Here is a 22426-nt window from a genome sequence, read left to right as displayed (position 1 = left end):
AAAAAAAAAAAAAAAAAAAGTTCTCCACTAACCGCTTAGAATTTACAGGAACCAATATGTTACTTTTTAAAACCCAGAGGTTGGCAGGATTCTTAGGTATTCACGATCATCAATTTTTAGGGCAGACAGAGACAGTCCCAAGCTTTAAAACACACAGGGGCCAAGGTGGGCAGATCACTTGAGGTCAGGAGTTTGAAACCAGCCTGGTCAACATGGTGAAACCCCGTCTCTATTAAAAATACAAAAATTATCTGGGCGTGGTGGTGGACGCCTGTAATCCCAGCTACTCGGGAGGCTGAGGCAGGAGAATTGCTTGAACCTGGGAGGTGGAGGTTGGAGTGAGCCGAGATTTTGCCACTGCACTCCAGCCTGGGCGACAGAGCAAGACTCCATCGCAAAAACCAACCAACCAACCAACTAACCAACCAACCAAGCAACCACATAGAGGTTGATGGATGCTCGCCCCATCCCCCACCGTAGACTTACGCTGGCAGCCCAAGGGGTCAGTGGCGCTCAGTCCATAGTGGTTGGGCTTGCACTGGTCGCATTTGGCTCCTTCCACGTTCTCTTTACAAAGGCACTGGCCGGCCACAGACCCTAAGGCAGGATCAGAGTGGCTCACACAAATACCACCAGATACGGTCCCATCAGGGTCACATTCACAAGCTGGGGACACAGACATTCATTATTTTAGTTAATTGCAAATTGTGGGAAACCTGAAATATAAGCACAGCATTTTACCCATGCTATAACTATCTTGCTTTGTTTAAATAATTAAATGTTTAAATAATTAGACCACTTGGCAAGAGCTATTCAGAAATGTCTCCCAGATCTCTAGCCTTGAAAACTGAATAAATCCACACATATATTTTTAAAGGACTTTTAAATGATTCGAAAGTCAGAGGACCAGAGGAAGACCGCTGTTATGACAATTAAGACCAGATTATGTTAAGAATAGATTGATTCTTCTGGGGATGATGAGAACGTTTTGGAATTAGATAGATATGATGGCTGCACAACATTGTGCCGGTGAACTGCTGTTCATTTAAAAATGGTTAATATGTTATGTGAATTTCATCTAAAAATAGATTTAAAAAAGACTAAAGGTGAAAATAAGGTCAAAATCTCTGAAACCTGGTTAAAAAGTAAGTCTCTCCTCTATCACAGAAAAATATGTCACAAGGAAAAGTGACATTCTATTTTATTTTCCTTGGAAGAAACACCTGTAAGAAGGAAAGGGAAGGAATAGCGAGAAGTATTCATATCCTTGGTTTTGTTGGGGGAAATCTGCTGACAGGTCAAGATTTACAGAAGAGATTCTGGAAAATGGGAAAAACAGTCACTTGTAGCAAAGGAGCCATAAATGTAGCAACCTTTTTTCTGTTGTTGTTGCTGTAGACATTTAAACAACTCAAGGATCAGGTGTCATATGAAAAAGAATATTGACAGTTTGAATTAATTCTAGAGGGTAGAACCAGGAGAGAGTAGAAGTCACAAAAGGTAGCACTTGATTGAAGGAAGAACTCTCTAATAGTTAAGGCTGTCCAATACTGCAGTGAACCCCTCATCGTCGGAGGTGTCCAGGTAGATGTTAAAACAGCACTTGTGGCTTTGGTATGGATGACAAATGTGTTGTTGGGCATTAGATGACCACCAAGGTCTCTTGTATTTTTGTGGTTCTGTGTTTCCATGGGCTTCCACTTTTAAGGAGGGCAATAAAAATAAAAAATATGAATATCCTGATTTTAAGGAACAGTCACATTCACATTTATACATGCTTCCTTTGGATTACTAAAAACAAAAATGTCAAGTCTAAAACCATGTCTATATAACCGCCATTTAGGTTAGTGAGTTTAGTGGAAACAATTCAGTCAAACCAGTTGTTTCACATTATTGAAGCAACCCGTGTTTGCTCTCTGACACAATCTTTCACATTTCAATCATTTGTTATTTGTTATTGTTTTGTGACTGGTGACTCACTATGAAAAAATAGCATTGAGTTCTGTTTAGTTTGCAAAAACCACAATTTTCTTCTAATTAAAGCCAGTTGCTTCTAGAAAGAAGGGAACAAACTGGATTCATCTTAGAAGTGGCCAAAAGGAAAAAGCTAAAATTTCTTTGGGAGACAATCAAAAGTATCAGTATTGAGTTCCAGAGAATAATTTAATTATGCACAGAAGTATCCTTTGGGAAAGAGATGTGGGAGGGTAGATAGTAAACGTTCTTCGAAACAGCCTTGTGTCATGACCTTTAGAAGTCTAATTAAATGTCTTGGTGTCACATAATTCTAGCAAACTTTTATTATCAGCAGTTGAGTCTACCAAATCTTGCTTTTCTATATTAAACTTAATGGCATCTTAATTGCAGAAAACTTAAAATTAGTCAACCCTTATGCCTGGAATCTGCTTATGTAAATATTTAGGTTCGAACGAGGACAACTTAGAGAAAATTTATATGAGAATGCTAATCAATCTTCAAATACACATTGTTTGTATATATACACATAAACATTTGTTGAGGTAAACTAGGAGAAACTGGAGTGTCTCATGATAGTAGTTGGTTACAAACTCCTCATCTACCTTTTATGGAAAAATTCCTTGTTTACAAAGAATGACTTCTTAGTTTCATACCAGGAGTACTAGTTTTCTTTCCAAGGCACTATCAAGTTAATACTCAGTGGTTCTTAAGGAACAAGGCTTTGATTGATGTGCTCAAAATATTTGGTTTATTATTTCCAAATCACTTTCCAGATTCCTAGATTATCTGTTTCAATAATTGTATTTCCCTGATTCTACCCAAGAGAGCAATTTAATCTTCTTTTATAAATACATAGCTTTTAAAACAATAACAGTTATGCGTGTGCATGATTACAGATTGTGGTAAAAACTGTAGGATACTTAGGAAATTGCTCTAAAGAAATACATTTTCTGAAAATCTAGTTCTTTATATTAATTTTGAACACGTCATGTAAGGTAAATTTTATATAGTCAGGTGCCTACTGAGGAATCCGAGCCAAAATATTTCATTGATGCATTTTCTATATTGTGATCACTTAAAGTTTGAAATCTAGGACATTGAATGTATTCAGATGGCCACTGAATTACATTGTGTAAGACTTCATTTTATGTACTATTATTATATGAAAGTTGAAGTTAAATTTTATAGCAGCTTCCCTGCCCCCACTTTAGCATTATTTGGATATACTCTAAGAAGCGGAATCCCTGAGTAGTGGGAGAGGCAATCCTCAATGGGTGCTGGTATCCTGAACGTTCTTGCTAAGTGTGCCAGCCGTGCAAGGTCCCACTGGCTCTTTATCTAGCCGTTTCTTAGAGTTGTGCTTGCAGCAAGCAACCTTGAGGGATGGAGTGGCATCTTCCCCTGCATAAAAAATAGGCTTGCTTCCACTTGCTATAAAGCAATGAATCCTCCAAGTTCAGTGTTCCTCAGCTGTATCATAAACTCACTAGATGTACACTATTCACATGGTATCCTTTGTGTCACTCCCATGAGACATGGGGACATGGAAACTCAGGCCAATACAATGATCTTGTTGCTTGCTATGCCATGAGTTATAAAGTCTTTTGTATTTGGCTCAAGAGTTTTGTGTCTTCTGTTATCCATGAAACAATAACAGGCCAACTTGTTAGTCTGCAAGTAGAGTAAGATTTCAGACCCAGTTACTGACACTGGGTATTTGAAATCAGGTTGGAATATTTCTGTAGGCAAAAATGTATAGCAGTGATGGGACGAGAGTGAGCAAGCAAGGTGGCTGGGGTGTAACATTTAAGGAGGTACCCACTCTCAGATTTGTGCAAGCAGCAAGTGTTAGCCCTGCACTTCCATCACCCTGATAGTGAGTTCTTCCTTACATTTTAGAACTTAAGTCCCTTCCTTGGCTCACTGTAGTCCCAGTCCTGCAGGAAAATGCAAATTAAAACAATGATGAGATACCATTTGATTAGTGAAAATTAAAGTGTGATAAAACCAAGATAGTAAAAATTGAAGTTTGACAAAATCAAGTGTTGGCAAGGATGTAGAGCCCCAGGAACTCCCATTTACTATGGTGTGAGTGGCCAATGGCATATTCACTTAGGGGACCATGTGGTGTTATTTAATCAATTTGAAGTCCATACTCCATGGCCCATAAATTCCACTGCTAGGTATGTCTCCTAGGGACAAAGTTTGCATAGATGCACAAGGTCACATAAGAATGTTTACTGCAGCATCCAAAGAAAAGTGAACAAATAAGTTTTGTCATACTTAAAGGAAAAAATTCTATAAGAAATTAAAATGGAAGAACTAAGGCTACCTAATATGGAAAAGTCTCAAAAATATAATGTTGAATGAAATACCCAAGTTGCTGAAAGACACATACAAAATGACATCATCTATCTAAACTTTGAAAACATGTCAACATATATTGTTCGTAGATAAAAACACATGTGAAAGTGTGAAAAAAATCATGATAATGCATATATGAGTTTATCCCTAGCAAGGAGGGTAGACAAATGGGACAGTTGTGTACCTGAGACATCGATACAGTGCCTGTCATGTTTTACTAAAGTCCCGAGAGTGACAGGCTAAGACTGTTTTAGAGAAAGCTGATGGTGGGGTATAAAGGTGTCTATTATATTATTCTCTATTATTTTGTACATGCTTGAAATATTTCATTTAAGAAGTTGAGATTCAAGATAAAAGATTTTTAAAGGTTTTTAAAAAGCGCAAGTTAAGTAACATGTTAGCTTATGCATCTTAACAGCAAAATTGAAGTGTCTACAGCCAGTCGAATGTTTTAGCCAATTTTACCACTTTGGTTCCTCCCCCAGCAGGCTTCCATGATACTCAAGGTGTCTGCCTCTCCTCGTGGAATCCTGCATAATTTCCTAACTACCAGGACAGACACAGATTATTTGGATCAACTTGTTTGCAGAAGGACAAGCTCTTAAAGCTGAGGTATTTTTGCAATCCTTCACTCCCCAAAACAGGGTAGTCTGGAGATGCCGTTAAGCAGAGAGGGCGCGGGCAGCCCCGGTAAGATCAAACTGAACTTGGCTCAGACAGCGAGTAGGATCCAGGCAGAGCCCGGGGACTCACGAATGCATGCGTAGGGATCTGAGATGGTCTTGAGGGGGTCCCTGTAGAAGAGGGGCCTGCAGCGGTCGCAGTGCTGCCCCTCAGTGTTGTGCTGGCAGTCTTCACACACGCCCCCGCTGAGGCCACCGCTTGCCAGGTACATAGTCATGTCGAAGTGACAGCGGCTGGAGTGGCTGTTACAACTGCACGCTGAGAGGAGAAGAAAGTGACTGAGAGGTGGACCAAGGCCTCGGGTGGCACAGCCAGCACCTCTGCACTGGGCAGGGCACCCGCTGGTCCTCCGCGTCCTCCTGCCACTTTGTGTTCTTTGTATAGATGTACCAAGAAAACAAAGGGAGAAAATGTGTGCTTTCAGGGGATCTTTCTAGTACTCTGATTCTGCTCCTACGCTTTCTATAAAATGTGCTCCCGATACGTGAAATATGTAGTTTTTAAAAATCAAGTGAACAAAAGTAAATCATTTCGGTGATCTAAAGTCACAGAGTGCAGTATTTGTGGTATTCATTAAAGGATGCTTTTACTGACTTACGCTTTGTGCAACTGAAATTTTTACATGAAATGTTCTGCATGCTCTGGGATTCCTAGAGAAGACGGCAAAGCTCAATCGGCGGGGCCTCTCTTTCCACATAAGCAGGGAGCTGCAAGGGCTGCGGTCAATTTTATCTCATCTGAGGCTGGGCCAGAGGCCTGGAGGGAAAGGCAGTCTGTTTGGAGGAATTTGTCTTCATGGTAATGTCTACACTGTTTGTCTTTTTGGTTCTTTTCCTGTAAACAGTCTAAGGTCAGGCTGCATTTTCCTGGGTCTTGTATACTGTGACTCTCATGGATGAGGATTTTTTATTAGAGCTCTTCTAGGGACATTTCATTCCCTCAAATTCTGTTTTTCCTAGTCTGGGAAAAGAAATTGAATAACAAATTTGTTTGGAAGTTCATTAAAATTCAGAGGCAGCAAACATGTTAGCCAAAACAAAACCAGCATCTTATTAGCCTGAATATTTTATTTAAAACAATACAATAGCCTGTCAAACTCAATACTGGGCCTCATTTCTCCTATTATCCTACAGATGGGTTTAAGGTCACGCTCATGGAATGTATAACTATTCAGGATGACAGTCCAGATCTCTGAACCAAATCTAGTGTTCACCAAATTCTTGGAATTGCCTTGTCCCTGCTGATATTGCCATTACATGGCTCCGTACCTCTACTGGAAGAGTGCCACACAACATGCTTACTGTTTCATTTTTAAAATTAAACAATTTGTGGTGTGAGGGTTGCAGAAGTTGGCAATTCTTCTCTGTGAGATAATTGGGAACATCAGGATATCACACTATAGGAGCTGGGAGGACAGCCTCACCACTGTGGTGCCTGCAGCCCCACAGAAATGAACGAAGTGTTTCTCAAAATAAGGAAACCCAGAGCACACTCAGTCTATGCAGGGAACTGAGTTTCACGCACATCTGCAAGTGTTGTCCTGGAGGTCTGCAGCTGGCCTCCAAGGAGCATCCTGGAAGAAGTCCTTGCATCTCTCACAGTTTGGACCATCTGTATTGTGCTGACAGACACACTGACCGTGAACCTGCATTGTGCAATAAATAGAGCATTAAAAGAGGGCTTGTCCTTGGGAACGTTGGGGTTCTTTAAATGGGAAATGAAATACCAGGTCCTGGTACTTCTCTGATCCTTAGTTTCCCGTATGTTAATTACAATACCGACCTTGACTATCTTCTATTATTTTCTTAACTAGTTTTAAACTTCATAAAAATTTAAAAAGTTCAGTGAACTTCTAAAATACAATACTGGTTTTTGGCTTTTCTAAGTTCTAGTTTCAGGGCAGCACATTACAGCCCTCAATAGTGTGAGGGACAGGATGGCTAAGGGGTTTGTGCGGAGTTGTGGGGGAGTGGTATATGGGATTGTTTAGGAGCATAAGAGAAAAGAGGGAGTTAGAAAAGGGAACGAAGCTGAAGAAAGCCATGTGATTCTCCTGGATTTTCCCAAAATGCTCTAAATGACCCCCATGCAGAGAGAGAAGTTCTGTTTCCAGTGAATGGGAAATAGTGTAGCTGAATGGGAAGGCACACTAGCTCAACATTAAGCCTTGTGTGAGTATGCCTAATAAACAGTTGACATTTATTTAGAAGACACACACCATGGTGCTCTACATAAAACTACAACTCTTCTACAATATCTTTTAAGGCTAGTGCCCCCAGATGAGAGAGATCTGCAGTATTAAGACACAGCCATTCCCAGTGTAAGGATGCTACTTGGATTGAACATTTTACAACATCAGATATTGCTGAAATACCTTAGCATTGACTACAGGGTCTTGCACACAAAAGTCCTTCAATAGATTTTTGTAAGAGAATGAATGTGAAATTATTAGGTTGGTGCAACAGTAATTTCAGATTTTGCAATTAAAAGTGGTGGCAAAAACAGCATTTTTGCACCAACCCAATATGATCCCTCTCCACCAAATCTCCATGCTCTACAAAATAAATGAAAAGAAGGCAAGATGAAGTATCTTGAAATCCTAAAGTATAAATTCTGCTCACTAGTTCAATGATGTCCATATGCTGCAGAATCCACAAGCACCTATGGCTGGAGGAACTGGAGGGCCCTAGGTGGCCTGTTAGGATAGGCTGAATGGCACCCACCTAAGCATAAAACTGGCACTTAGATTTGTTGATCTCCATGTGGAGCACCTCATCTACATTCAGCACCAGGACAGTGAAAGGCAGGTAGGACAGCCCACTGTTCTTTCGGATTAATAACTCACCATTCCAGGAGGGCTGAAAACATCTCCCCGCACCTTCTGCATAGGGCGACATTCGCTAGCATGGCCATTGCAAAAGCAGCTTCCCCGAACAACCATCTCGTCCAGAGCATAGTAGTATTTATCAAGGGAATCATTTTGCCTCCTTCCAAGCAAAGTATCCCCAAGGGTGTGGAGCTTGGTAAAGTTTATCCTCAGGTTTGTCAATGTCACAAGGTCTAAAGAAAGGAAAATAATGAATGAAAGTGAATTTGAGGCGCATCAGTTCAAGGGACTCTTCTTTACTGATATACCCTTAATATACTATAGAAAAGCAATTATAGGCCCAGTATGGTGGCTTGCGCCTGTAATCCCAGCACTTTCGGTGGTCGAGGCAGGAGGATCCCTTGAGCTCAAGAGTTCAAGACCAGACTGGGCAACATGGTGACACCCCGTCTCTACATAAAATACAAAAATTAGCCTGGCAGGGTGGCACATGCCTGTAATCACAGCTACTTGGGAGGCCGAGGCACAAGAATTGCTTGAACCCAGGAGGCGGAGGTTGCAGAGAGCTGAGATCACACCACTGCACTCCAGCCTGGATGATAGAGCAAGACTCCGTCTCAAGAAAAAAAAAAAAGAAAGCAATTACAAGGAATATGCCAAACTTGAAAATTTTTTAAAGCTGATATGAAAAATATAAAGGAATTCATACCTTGGATGTAGGGGCTATAAGGGTTTTCAATTTCAAAACTCGGATCCAAAACTTTTAAAACAACCTGTAAAACAAATATAGATAAATTTATAGTATATTACCTGAAAATGTAATTGTCAAACACACTTTTTTTTTAAACCTCCGAGGCTCAAGCAATCTTACTACTTCAGCCTCCCAAGTAGCTGAGACCACTGGCATGTACCATCACGCCCAGCTAATTTTTAAAGTTTTTTGTAGAGGTGGGGTTCTCCCTATGTTGCCCAGGCTGGTCTCAAACTCCCAGGCTCAAGTGATCCTCCTGCCTCAGCCTCCTAAAGTGCTGGAATTACAGATGTGAGCCATCACACCTGACTGTGAAATGCACTCTTACAGAAGAGACCCTGATCTTACAAGAAGGCTGAGCCATTGCTTCGCAGCTGGCATAGAATACAGATTATCATTTGGGTTACCATATGAATAGAGGTGCCAAGAGCAGAAATAAATGAAAGGTATTAATCAGTCATTTCTAGCTTTTTATGTACAAGTGGTTCATACAGGCAGAAAAGGCAAAGAGAACACTTTATGCTGGATTGGGATGGAGTGATGGACAATTTGGCAAGCCATGATCAATTTGGATTTGGTGGGGAATTCTGGAGCTGTCTTCTGCCGCTAAATCTTTCTGCTCTACTTGGTAAAATAGTACCTGTTCAATCCCACTCACTCCAACCTTCTGCCAGGCACCAGCTTTGCTCAGAGGGTTGTTCCTGGCAGATTCCCCTGGGGTGGTGGTTTACAGAGCACGGGGATGAGATAGCTAATGCCAGGCTGCTGCTAGCTTACATGGCTCCTCTGCAAGCTTTAGAAATGGGTGTTCCTTCTTCTGAGTGCCTGGAGCCATGGTGCCCCGTTTAAGTTTTATCCCACTCCCACCTTCAGCTGAGCACTCTTGTGCAGGATTGCTTCTAAAAGCGTATTTATATTTATTTGGGACTCATTTCAATTTAGACACTTTCATTTTAAAAAAAGTAACAGTCCAAATTATGTTGCAGTAAACACTATCAAAATTTTTTCATTTAATTACACTTTTTAAAAGTTTAATTTATATAAAATAAATACAAGGAAGGAAATGCTACCTCTCCACCTGTTGAGGGTTCAATATCCGAGTATTTGGAGTCACAAACAATGTCTCCCACTCCCTGGGCCTGGCCAGATGTGATGTTAGGAAAGGAAGTGGCACAGTCTTTTGCAAAATATTTGAACACTTTCCAGGTGTGTCCATAGTCTGTGGAACGTTCAACTAACATTGCAGCAGGCCGAAAAGTCTAGGAAAAATGAGCAAGTTGGTACATTTCACAAAGGCAGATTTTATTATTGACTTCAGATTGAATATTTATATTTTCTAATTCCATTTTAAAACTTTAGGTGTATGTTTTGTTGTTTGTTTTGTTTTTGAGATAGGATCACACGCTGTTGCCCAGGCTGGAGTGCAGTGGCATGATCTCGGCTCACTGTAGCCTCAACTTCCTAGGCCCAGGTGATCCTCCCATCTCAGTCTCCTGAGTAGCTGGGAATACAGGTGCATGCCACCATGCCCAGATAATTTTTTTGCAGAGTCAGAGTTTTGCCATGTTGCCCAGGCTGTTCTCAAACTCCTGAGCTAAAATGCCCACCTCAGCCTCCCAAAATGCTGGGATTTCAGGTGTGAGTCTCTGTTCCTGGCCAGGTCTGTCTTTTAAAATCTACTACACAATACACATACCACAGTCTCTTTTCAGTATTTATGAGTACACACTTTGTCCTCATAATCTAATTACATTATAAAAATGTTTATGGCATTGTGAATTATTAATGAGGAAAGATGGCTTATAAATTGAAAAGCTAATGTAGTTAATACTCTACAGCAATTTGTTGTGATTCTCTTTGCCAAGCATGCTTTTCCTCTGGCAAACTCTTATACATCCTTCAAGCCTATCCGTGAAGTTTATCCTGGTTCCCCACAGCAGATTTAGGCCCTTAAATTTCCCAGCATTTTAAATCAATCATACTGCTAATTCTGTACTTATCACTTTGCATTATAATTTTCTATTATATTTATATGTTTGTATCCATGACTAGATTGGGAGTTATTTGGAGACAAAGACTGGTGTTTTATTTTTTCATTTTTTAAATTTCATATTCATTTTTTCTTACCAAAACAAGCATAAAGTCTGACATCAAAATTAGAATTTTCCTGAATGATTAAAGAAGCACTATAGCACAATGATTTTCTCTGGCATCTGACTAACCTTAGTAAAGATTCTTTTTTCTTTCCCCTTGATCACAACCTTTCCATATTTACCTGAATAATTTCCAGTTCCTGTCCTTTTCTCCCAAAAATTATCTTTATAGTTTTTGTGGTTCCTGTCACTTCAGTACTAGGAGTTTTCCTTTTCTCTGTGTCTTCTAATTTTAAAAAAATCATATAGTCATGGCCATTGATTTTAAAAGTGTTTGTTTTCTTCATGTAAGAGTCAAAGCTCAGGTGGCAAAGGTCAAGTCTGAACTTATTCTGTTTTTGTTCACTGCAAGGAAGTAAGGCAGTGAAATTCCAGATAAACACTGAGCATTTGGGGAATAGATAAAAGAGGGGCAGCAGGCCTATTCGTCTGTACCTTAAAGGTCAAGATAAGGTGGCTGAACCGAAATAATGCCTCTAAGTCCAGTCTGATGCTGACATGATCAAGACCTAAGGAAGAATCCAGAAAGAAGAATATCAGTGAATTTGAGAGACTCCTGCTTATCATGTTAATTCCCCACTGTGGCTTATCTGTAACAAAATCTCTTTGATGCCACAAGGCTGATGATCACTCTTCCCCATCTTTTGGAGTGGTATCCCATGCCACTCCAAGCCAAGGAGGTGTGGAGGGCAGGATACGTTTCACCCTGACGGTGCCTACATCTGTGTTTTAGTGACAACACACATGGCCACTATGTGGCAGCATTACATATAACCAAGGGAGTTTCAAGACATTTGCCCTAGGTGGAAAGAGAGAAAGAGAGGTTTCATTTCCTTGTGCTAAAATCTTGACTACACATAAACATGAGCTAGCTAGCCAGAGGATGGTAAAAACCAATGCACCCGTTTCTTCCAAGAGTTGCTAAAAGTCATTTGAACTAGAATTTCATTGTCACCTGGCATATAACACAACTTGGAATATTCCCCTTGGAGTGGGGACCTGTAGGCTCTTCTGTGGCTGAGGTGGTGGCAGAGGTACCCTGATCAGGGTTTTACACTGAGCTAGTTATGATCCATCTCTAGCACAGATGTGGGGTATCAGTCCTAACCTGGACACAAAAGAAGCCCAGATCTCTCTAGAGCAGCACTGTCCAACAGAAATAGAATATGAGTCATGTATGTAATTTTAAATTTTCTAATAGCCACATTAAAAAAAGTAAAAAGAAACAGATAAATTTGTTTGTAATAATATACTTAAACCAACATATTTAAAAGTTACTTTGACATATAATCAATATTTTAAAAGTTAGTGATTTTTTAAAGACAGAGTCTCGCTCTGTCCCCCAGGCTGGAGTGCAGTGGCAGGATCTTGGCTTACTGCAAACTCTGCCTCCCGGGTCAAGGGATTCTACTGCCTCAGCCTCCCGAGTAGCTGGGACTACAGCCTTGCTCCACCATGCCTGGCTGATTTTCATATTTTTGGTAGAGACAGGGTTTTGCCATGTTGGCCAGGCTGGTCTCAAACTCCTGAGCTCAAGTGATCTGCCTATCTTGGCCTCCTAAGTGTTCGGATTACAGGTATGAGCCACCGCACCCTGCCAGAAAATCAGTGATTCTTTATTATACATTTTCTCCCAAACTATGTCTTAGAAATCTGGGATGTTTTTACACTTCCAGCCCACCTCAGTTTGGATTAGACATGTTTCAAGTGCTCACACTGGACAGTATGGCTCCAGACGACAGTGGCTGGACTACAGTGAGTCGGGGTTCAGCCTAGAGTTCTAGGGTGAAAAGTTTAGGGACGTGTTTGCTGCTAAGTGGGCAGCCACATTGCAGGCTGAGTGTCAAGGGTCCTAACCCTTTCTAGAAAGGAGATCTGTCCTTCTCTCTAAGGTGCCTGGTTGAGAATCCTTGCTCTATGTCATTGGCTTGGACAGAGCAACATTCCCTTTGTGAGGAGATGTGGAACAAGTGTTAGATGTGGGGGTCAAAACAGCCATTAAGCAAAAATGGCACCATTCATCAGGAGGATAGGTGGCTGTGGAAAAAAACACCTCACATTCATTAAGGAGAGTCCAGCTGGAGATCAATAACTAGGATCCAAAATGAAATGGCATTTGGTAGACACCAGTCAATCACTGGTCAAGTGGATGACATAAATAAAACAGCCTCATATTATACTTGCCCTAAACTATCTTATATATTATTATTATTCCCACACTCCCTTCTAATGGTCTAAAATCTCCTAAAGGAAATACATTCAGGAATTTGTAGAGAAGAGAGGAATTATAGTCCAAAGGGCAACACATATCAATGTAGTGAATGAAATCGTTTTGTGCGGGTTAAGGAAAACTGAAGAGTTCTAGGCTAGTGTTAAAGAGGGGTCATCAAGAGTAGGCAAGCCTGCATCAGGAAAGTCAGGCCTGGATGGATGTACATTTGGGCACATGAGGCCCATGGCTGGGGGTGGGACATGAGGATCCCTGATCAGGTCCACATTTATAGTGAGCATCTAGGAATCCAGATGGTCAGTGCCAATGTAGGCTCAATATCACAATTGTTCACAAAGAGAGAAAGGCATACATCCAGGAAGGAAAGAACTTCAGTCCGTAGCCAGCTATCCTTTCAATTCAGATATTTTACTTTGGCTCACAGCAAGAAGCAAAATGTTCTTTTTGTCTTTCCCTTCATGTGTTGAAGGAAAAAGCACTTGGCACTAACTCTCAGACTTCCCCTGGCATTATTCACTTGGTTTACATCAGTGTGTTTTGTATTAGGTTTAATTTACCAACACTTCATAAACTTTCTTCTTCGTATTATTTTTTTAGAAAGAACAGAAGGATGCAGAGATATTTTCTTCCACATGGAAAGAGTGAAACATTCTGAGTTATGTGCTTAAAATATACTTTGATATTCCTGTAAAGGAAAGTATTCTTGTTAAAATGAAAATAAATTGTGTTCTTGTATGGGTCTCTATATTCTTGGAGGATACTGTTCCATTCCAATATAATACTTTGCTGTGACATTATTAAACCCATACAAGGAAGAGGTGTCATATTAAAATATTGAAGAAGTAAACAACTGGAAAAGAACTTAAATCATACCATTTTCAGACTGCCACCATTTCTTTTCTCTCTCTGGTTCAAAACTTACAATGACATTCTCAATGGTGTGGCTGTTGGGTTGGGCGTATGGATCATATGGAAATCTAGAGTCACAGATGAAGCATTTTTGTTCGCCCTGGAAAACACCGTCATTAAAATTAAAAATAAGAGTTGGAATTACTTATTGTTCTTCTAAATTAAAGGCAAGCTGTACTTACTATATTTGTCTTCCAAACTGGCTAAAAATAAAAAGCAGAGGAAATAACAAGACATCAAAATTCCTATCAATAGATGCCAAAGTACAACAATAAACTATGAATTAAAATTTTAGAAATTGATACATTTGGAATAAAAATGTAAATTTATGCAAAACTCATTTTCTGTCATATAAGAGGCAGAGGACCTGGAAGTTATTTTAAACTGCCACAACTAATATTAAGAAATAAAAAATTAGAAATAGACCTCTTAGAAGGTCTTAGTGAATTGGAACTAGTTTTGCTTAGGATTTTTTTTGTTTTTGTTTTTGAGACAGAGTCTCACTCTGTCACTGAGGCTGGAGTGCAGTGTTGTAATCTCCTGGGTTCCAGAGATTCTCGTGCCTCAGTCTTCCGAGGAGCTGGGATTACAGGCATGCACCACCACACCCGGTTATTTTTTTGTATTTTTATTAGAGACAGGGTTTCACCATGTTGGTCAGGCTGGGTGTTGAACTCTTGGCCTCAAGTGGTCTGCCTGCCTTGCCCTCCCAAAGTGCTGGGATTACAGGTGTGAGCTACCACCCCTGGCCTGCTTAGGATGGATTTTTGAAGGTTATAACGCAAAGTCTGGCCTTTGAGTTTGCTTAATTTAGTGTGTCTACTTGCAGCTGTACTTGAAACTCCTAAGGGGCTCTACAAGGATTTCCAAAGCACTGTCAATGGCCTGCAGTTATTCCTGGCTAATACTCAGGGAACTCTGAAGGAGCTCTTTTGCAAAGCTTCTGGAAAGCGGGGGCTGGTCATTATAACCTTCTGTGCCGAAAATTGCCTACAACAGCATAGGCGCTCAGTTGGTGGCAGTCAGTGCACGTTACTTGTATGTCCTAACCATGGCTCACAAGGCCCAACATGATCTGGCCAGGGCCACTTCTTTGCCTTTGTGTCTACTTGGCTTTTCACTCCCTTGACTCTGGCTACACGTGCTTCTTGCTGTTTTTTAAGCACTTAGAGTCAGAAGAGTTCAAGCTGTTCTTCCTCCCAGCTAGTCTTATCTCTTGCTCCTTCCCTTCTTTCAGGTTTCTGATTAAATACCTTCATTTCAAAGAAACATTCCCTGACTACCCTATCTAAAATGTCACCATCTTTTCACCCCATGGCCCTCTGCCACTCTCTATTTTTTATCCTACTTTATATATTTCCTAAGCCCTTATCACTACTTGAGGCTATATTGTACAGTGGTTGGTTTATTGTCTGTCTCCATAATAAGAATCAAAACTGAATGAGGCAAGGACTTGGTTTTGTTTACTGCTGTATCCCCATTGCCTAGAATAGTGTGTGGTACATAGTAGATGTTCAGTAAAATTTATTAAATGCAGGATGATTTTAATGATTATTTCAGCTACCGTCTGTCAAAACAAATCAATTCTTCAAGAGATTCATATAATTATTGTATCTTAGCATCATTGGTCACTATAGACCTTATTGTTGAAGAAAGCCAAAATGCCCTTTGAAAATTAAGGCAAAATGGATCTAAATAAATTTTGCATAGGGGCAGGCTCATCCCAGTGACCAGTAGAAGCTTTGTGATTCTATCAAAAGTGATGGTCTTCAAATAATTTCCAATAATATTACGGAAATTACTTGAGAAAATATTTAACTTCAGGGCATGTGGGCCATTTTTTGGTTAATATTTTAGAAGTATAATCTTTGATGAGGTTGACTTAAGAGAATGCTTAGTTGTAGCCACTAAATGTGAGTTCCATCTTGGATAACTTAATAGGTCCATGTTGACTGGAAGCTTCTGAACAAAATATTTTGTTTGGTAGCTCTTTCTTAGGTAACAGATGGGAAAAAAATCATCCTCTATGCTGCATGTATGTTTGTCTAGACTAGTGGTCATAGCCCCTCCTATAACTCATTTTGTCAGCCTGAAATATTTTGAGGGTTTTTTCCAGCTCTAAGCTTTCTAATATTTCTGTCATTCTCTAGACAAAAGAAGCCTCCACAGTTGGAGTTACTTCTATTTTTGGTGGTGTAATTTTGAGATACAATGACACCAATTTCTAATTATCATCAGAGCATGTCGGCTCAGGCAACAGTAAGTAAATGCCAGTGGTTGGAGAACAAGATGGGTGGTGCTCGTATTGGAAAGTGGCGGTGGCTCATGCCTGTAATTCCAGCATTTGGGAGGCTGAGGCAGGCGGATCGCTTGAGCCCAAGAGTTGGAGACCAACTTGGGCAACATAGTGGGACTGGTCTCTATAAAAATACCAAAAATTAACAAGGCATGGTGGTGCTTGCCTACTCCGCCAGTAGGTGGAGTAGCCTCCCTTACTTGGGAGGCTGAGTTGGGAAGATCACCTGAGCCTGGGAGGTTGGGGCTGCAGTGAGCTGTGATCATGCTACTGCATGCCAGCCTGGGCAACAGAGTGAGACCCCATGTAAAAAATAGAGTTGAGAACCACTTCTTTGTCCAGAGCATCTGGACTTAGTAGTCACCTGGCCTAGAGTTGAGCAGAACTTCCACCATGTAATTTCCTTGCACATGTGGAGAATTTGCTTTCTTACACAAGTACTTCCCAAACTTAGAACAGTGATATGCACCCAAGTATTGTCTCCACTTATTTATAATAGTCACCTTTTACTAGAAACCAATTTGAATACAAAGCATTTCCCAGAGACTTAAACAGTTGCTTTAAATGAACAATACATGGAAAAGCCTGGACCACTAACGTTAGGCTTATGTCCAACTTCCTTCCTGCACATCCTCTCATTTAAGGGGTGGACGTGATTACCTCAGGGTTTTCGGTAGGGATGATACTCAGATGACCTTGGATGCTTGTTCCGTTGCCAGTACATGGAGAGGAAAAGAAACCTGAAAAGCCACTGATCCTTTTATAAAGTTGGTCTTTAAGGGGAAAAGGCATAAAAATGTGTTCACACTGGGAATTTATGATTTTTAGACAGTATAACTTCCAAGTGGTATTATGTTGGTGTATAATCAGTTCAAAGTTCTACACGTCCTCCATCTCTAATTAAGGCAGAGCAGTGAGGACTCATGTTCAGCATAATGGCAGCAGGCCCAGATGAATCTTCAAACTTCATTAAATGAGTCAATTATGTTTGCTCTATGGGAGTGGCTAAGGTAGCCAAGTAGACCAGTAAATTTGATAGTAATTCCCTACAAAGACTAACCAAAAAGACTTTTATGTCTCATTCTGAAGGTAATAGGAAATGGAAATTAAGCAGATCTTCTTTATTTTTGATTAGTTAAGGTTTCCTGGACTTTGAATTATGTGAGCGTTGGCTCTCTATATCTGCGGGTTCCATATATGTGGATTCAACCAACCAAGGATTGAAAATATTTGGGAAAAAATATCAACAATAAAACAATAACAGGGTAGGCCCAGTGGCTTAGCCTGTAATCCCAGCAACTCAGGAGGCTGAGGTGGGAAGATTGCTTGAGGCCAGGAGTTCGAAACTAGCCTGGGCAACATAGTGAGACCCTGTCTCTAAAAAAAAAATACAAAATTAAAATTAGCCAGGTGTGGTGGTGCATGCCTGTAGTTTTAGCTACTTCAGAAGCTGAGGTACACTCCAGCCTGGGCAACAGAGTGAGACCCCTGTCCCTAATGAAATAAAAATAAGATAAATAACAATATAACAATAAAAAGAACATAGATTTTAAGATGTAGTGTAATAATTATTTTCATAACATTTATATTATATTAGGTATTGCAAATAATCTAGAGATTATTTAAAGTATATGGGAGGATATATGTAGGTTACATGTAAATACTATGCCATTTTAGATCAGGGACTTGAGCATCAATGGATTTTGGTGTTGGGGGAAAGGGTCCTGGCACCAATGCCCTGGGACAACTGCACCAGTGTCTCCATTGTTTAGGAAGGAATGTTGTCTCCTTTAATGTCTGAGTAGCCCCAGGTGTACCTGGAAAAATCTACATCATTGATTAAATAATGTCCCAGCAAATAAACAACCCACCTCCAGGTAACTGAGGATGCAGTATTTCTGGGCTCTGCTCAGCCCACAGGTAGAAGAAGCCGTAAGCTGTGTGTTCCTGCCCACCAGGAGATCGCCGGTGGTGGGATGACAGGCACCCCTGTTGCAGTCATCTTGAGCTTTTGAGTAACTGAGCCACCCTTGAACACAACAGAAATACCTTACAAGGAATGCAGTCTAAGGATAGCACAGGGCCTGCAGAAATGACTGGTTTAGGGGGAGAGTTATGTATTTATTTAACATTGGTCAAAGATGTAACAGACTTTTAAGTTTATTAATAGATGATAAATGGTCCCTACTTTGCTTGCTGGGTGGCATGAGGTGTAATAACTCTTTGAGTCTTTTGAAATCTGTATTCCAAAACACAGATTTGGATTAAAGATAAATACTTCTAAAATGTGTTGAACTGAGCTCCGTATCAGCAGGATTCTCCATCAAAAATAGATGCCGAGAACAATACACTTGAAAGATACTGCATTCTGTATCCCTCTCTTATTTACAATGGACAATCGAGCCTGAGTGACAGAGCAAGACCCTATCTCAAAAGCAACACTAAAACAATCCTATCATTTTGGAAGTAGGAAGGTCCACATATCTTACTTAGAGATTGAATTTAAAGTTAAATCTCAGGAATTAAGTTATAAATCCATATAATCAAATTGTTCTGGAAAATTTCATAAGTTACCTATATAGTACAGTATACATGGTTTTGTGTAGACAAATCCTAACATAACGTTTGAGAACTAGCAAGTTAGATAAAGAAGGAAACAAAGGAAACTCTACATGCAGATGAGCAAGCATTCCAATCATTCCGAGTTAAGATAACTGTTAAATGTCTATACGGGCATGAGTGGCAAGTAGGGTCATCTGAAATATTTCTTTCCTGCAGGGTTTGTTCCATCATGTTATCTAATACACTTTGGTAAGCAATAATTTATTAATGGATTTGTTAATTGTTGGGAAGATTGAATAAAACAAAGTGGAATCTTACTGGGGGTTAAGATCTAAAGTTAACACACAAAGTTAAACATATATACAATGGGCGTCTACTGTATTTTGTGGGTAGCTACTTATGTTACAGGAAAGGGGTCCTGACCCAGACCCCAAGTGAGGGTTCTTGGACCTCACGCAAGAAAGAATTCAGGGCGAGTCCATACAGTAAAGTGAAAGCAAGTTTATTAGGAAAGTAAAGAAATAAGAGAATGACTACTCCATAGACACACCCATTTTTACAGTTATTTCTTGATGATATTCTAAACAAGGGGTGGATTACTCATATCTTCCCGTTTTAGACCATATATGGTAACTTCTTGACGTTGCCATGGCATTTGTAAACGGTCATGGCACTGATGGCAGTGTAGTAGTGAGGACAACCAGAGGTCACTGTCGTGGCCATCTTGGCTTTGGTGGGTTTTGGCCGGCTTCTCTACTGCAACCTGTTTTACCAGCAAGGTCTCTATGACCTGTATCTTGTGCTGACCTCCTATCTCATTCTATGACTTAGAATGCCTTAACCGTCTGGGAATGCAGCCCAGTAGGTTTCAGCCTCATTTTACCCAACTCCTATTCAAGATGGAGTTGTTCTGGTTCACATGCCTCTGACACTTACAGAAATAGTTTTATTTGTTCTTTAAAAACTATATGTGAAAAGGACAATATCATTTTATTGTTAATTCAATTAAAGCATTAGAATCATGTTTGATTCTGGAGGCCAAATCTAAGCACTAGTTTTCTCTTTATTGCAATTCAAAATGATAGTGATAATTTTGTGGCCATAAAATAGCCTCTAGATGGAAGGGCAGAGGACCTAGAATGGCTAAAATGTTTGAAAAAGGAAAATAAGGGTGAAGGAACAGCTCTATCCAATATGAAGGCTTACTATATAGCTAGCTACAATAAAGAAGAGACTGCAATTTTGGCAGAGGAATAGACACCTAGATCAATGGAACAGAATGGAGAACCCGGAAATAGACCAACATAATATGTCCTACTGATTTTTGAGGTGCAAATGCAACTCAATGGAGGAAGAACAACCTTTTCAATAAATAGTGCTGGAGCAATTGGATCCACAGCCAAAAAAAGAAAAAAAAAATGAACTGCAAGCAAAACCTCACACTTTATAATATTAATTAAAAATTGAGCATAGACTTAAGCGTAAAATGTGAAACTATAGAGCTATGAAACTCATATAAAACATAGGAGAAAATCTGGCATTTAGGGCTAGATGAATGATTTTTAGGATGGCCAAAAAGAAACCATGACCCATAAAAGGAGAATTTAGAAAATTGGACTGTGTCAAAATTAAAAACTTTTGCTCTGAGAAAGACCTTGTGAAGAAGTGAAAAGGTAAACTATGGAGTAAGAGAAAATACTTGCAAACCACATATCCAACAAAGCTCTTGTACTTACAATAAGAGCTTTCAAAACTCGACATTATAAAACCAATCAAATGAGCAAATGGCAAGTGACATGAACACAACACTTCAGTGAAGAAGATACACAGATGGCAAATAAACACATGAAAAGAGGTTCAACATCATTAACTACTGGGGAAATGCAAATCAAACCACAATGAGATATCACTACACACAGATCAGAATAGCAAAGATAAAAATAGTGATAACACCAGATGCTAGAAAGGATGTGAAGATCACGCATACTGTGCTGGTGGGAATGAAGAATGGTCAGGAAGAGTATGGTAATGTCTTACAAAACTAAGCAGGTGCTAATCATGCAACTCAGCAAGGGAACTCTTGAGTATTTATCCCAGAGAAATTACAACTTATGTTCACACAAAAACCCTATGCAAATGTCCACAGCATCTTTATCTGTAATAATAAAAAACTGGAAACACCCAATGTCCTTCATTGGGTGAAAGGTTAAACCAAATGTGGTACATCTGTACCATGGAACCTAGCAAAAAAAAGTCGTGAACCATCGATACAAGCAACAACTTGGATGGATCTCAAAGGAACTGTGCAGAGTGAAAAAAGGTTATATACTGCATATTCTATTTGTATCACATTACTAAATGACAAAATTATAGAGATAGAGAACAGATCAGTGGTTGTCAGTGGTTAGGAAAGCAGGGAGGGAGGGAGGTGGATGTGGCTATAAAAGGGTAGTACTAGGGATCCTTGAGGTGGTAGAACTGTTCTGTATCTTGACTGTGGTGATGGGCACGTACATCTATATGGTGATAAAATGGCATAGACTCAAATACACACACACATGAGTACATATATAACTGGTGATATCTGAAAGGCCTATGAATGACATCAGTGTTGATTTCCTGGTTGTGATATTGTGCTATAGTTATATAAGATGCTATGACTGAGAGAAATTGGGTGAAGGGTATATGGTCTCTCTCTGTGTTATTTCTTACAGCTGTGTGTGATCTTACAATTATTTCAAAATAAAAAGTAAAAGAGACAAACAATCCCCAACACCCATCAGCCTTTGGATGGTAAATCAAGCAAATCCCAGACTCTAAAAATACACACGTGACATGTTCTAGTTGCTCTTATACACTTTATCCTTGAGACATGAAAATTTATGCCAAGCCTTATCTCAGTAGACAGGAGTGACAGGGATGGGCCTATAATAAGAAAATAATAACCATACAGTGCAATCAGCTTGGTTTCTTCTCAGTTTTCTCCATTTAAAAAATATAATCATCTTTCACGAACTTGTTTTACATTTAATGGCTTTCTTTCCTTCAGTTTGACCTCCAATATAGCCTATATGGTTATTGAAAAAACCATGTTATTTCTCTTACACATTATTCACTTGAACTATTAATCTGGTCATTTTGTATTATTAGGCATAAAACATACATGGATCATAAGTTCTACAGCTAAGAATATTATAGTGTCTCCACCCACACAAGTTACTAAATGACACTTTGAACAGGAAATTTTCTATTCTCAATCTCAATGTAAAGATTATTATTCTAAAGCAAAGGCACATTTCTTTCTCTTTCTCTGAGACAGCTATGTGAAGAAAGCTAGCTCCATCGGACACTTGCTGTTTTGTGGTATAATAAATGGTTAATGTGGACTTTTATTTACCCAGCAACCCACATTCATGTTTTTTTTGTTTTGTTTTGTTTTTTTCTATTTTCCAGAATTGGTATCTAGGATAAATAGCTATTCAGAAGTTTGGACTCCAATAGACCAAAGATTTTTAAAGACAAGATCAGGTATAACATTTCCGTTGATGTTACATGTGAATAAAAGAAGACTTCCCTTCCAGGGATTTATTCTTTTAGACAAATTTCATCCTGGATTTTTTTTAAAATTGGAATTGTTGCCTTAGAGATTTAACATTTTTTTTTTTTTTTTTTT

At 39.6% G+C, this 22426-nt stretch overlaps 1 protein-coding gene across 1 annotated transcript in view; it reads right to left on the bottom strand.

The window, feature by feature from the left end:
- The window catches only part of LAMB4 (laminin subunit beta 4), a 68286-nt gene that overhangs the window by 35490 nt on the left and 10370 nt on the right, over positions 1–22426 (bottom strand). Inside the window, exons 4-12 of the mRNA XM_017889601.1 lie at positions 18063–18220; positions 13860–13995; positions 11192–11265; positions 9674–9862; positions 8562–8625; positions 7871–8085; positions 6550–6670; positions 5095–5283; positions 487–666 (exon numbers count right to left, since the gene is read on the bottom strand). Coding sequence (XP_017745090.1) covers positions 487–666; positions 5095–5283; positions 6550–6670; positions 7871–8085; positions 8562–8625; positions 9674–9862; positions 11192–11265; positions 13860–13995; positions 18063–18220 — 1326 coding nt within the window. The remainder of the gene's footprint in view (positions 1–486; positions 667–5094; positions 5284–6549; positions 6671–7870; positions 8086–8561; positions 8626–9673; positions 9863–11191; positions 11266–13859; positions 13996–18062; positions 18221–22426) is intronic.

Source organism: Rhinopithecus bieti, unplaced genomic scaffold, assembly GCF_001698545.2.
Source record: "Rhinopithecus bieti isolate Rb0 unplaced genomic scaffold, ASM169854v2 scaffold_18688, whole genome shotgun sequence".
NCBI lineage: Eukaryota > Metazoa > Chordata > Mammalia > Primates > Cercopithecidae > Rhinopithecus > Rhinopithecus bieti.
The sequence above is the reverse complement of the archived record's forward strand: the minus strand, read 5'-3'. Positions and strand labels throughout refer to the sequence as shown.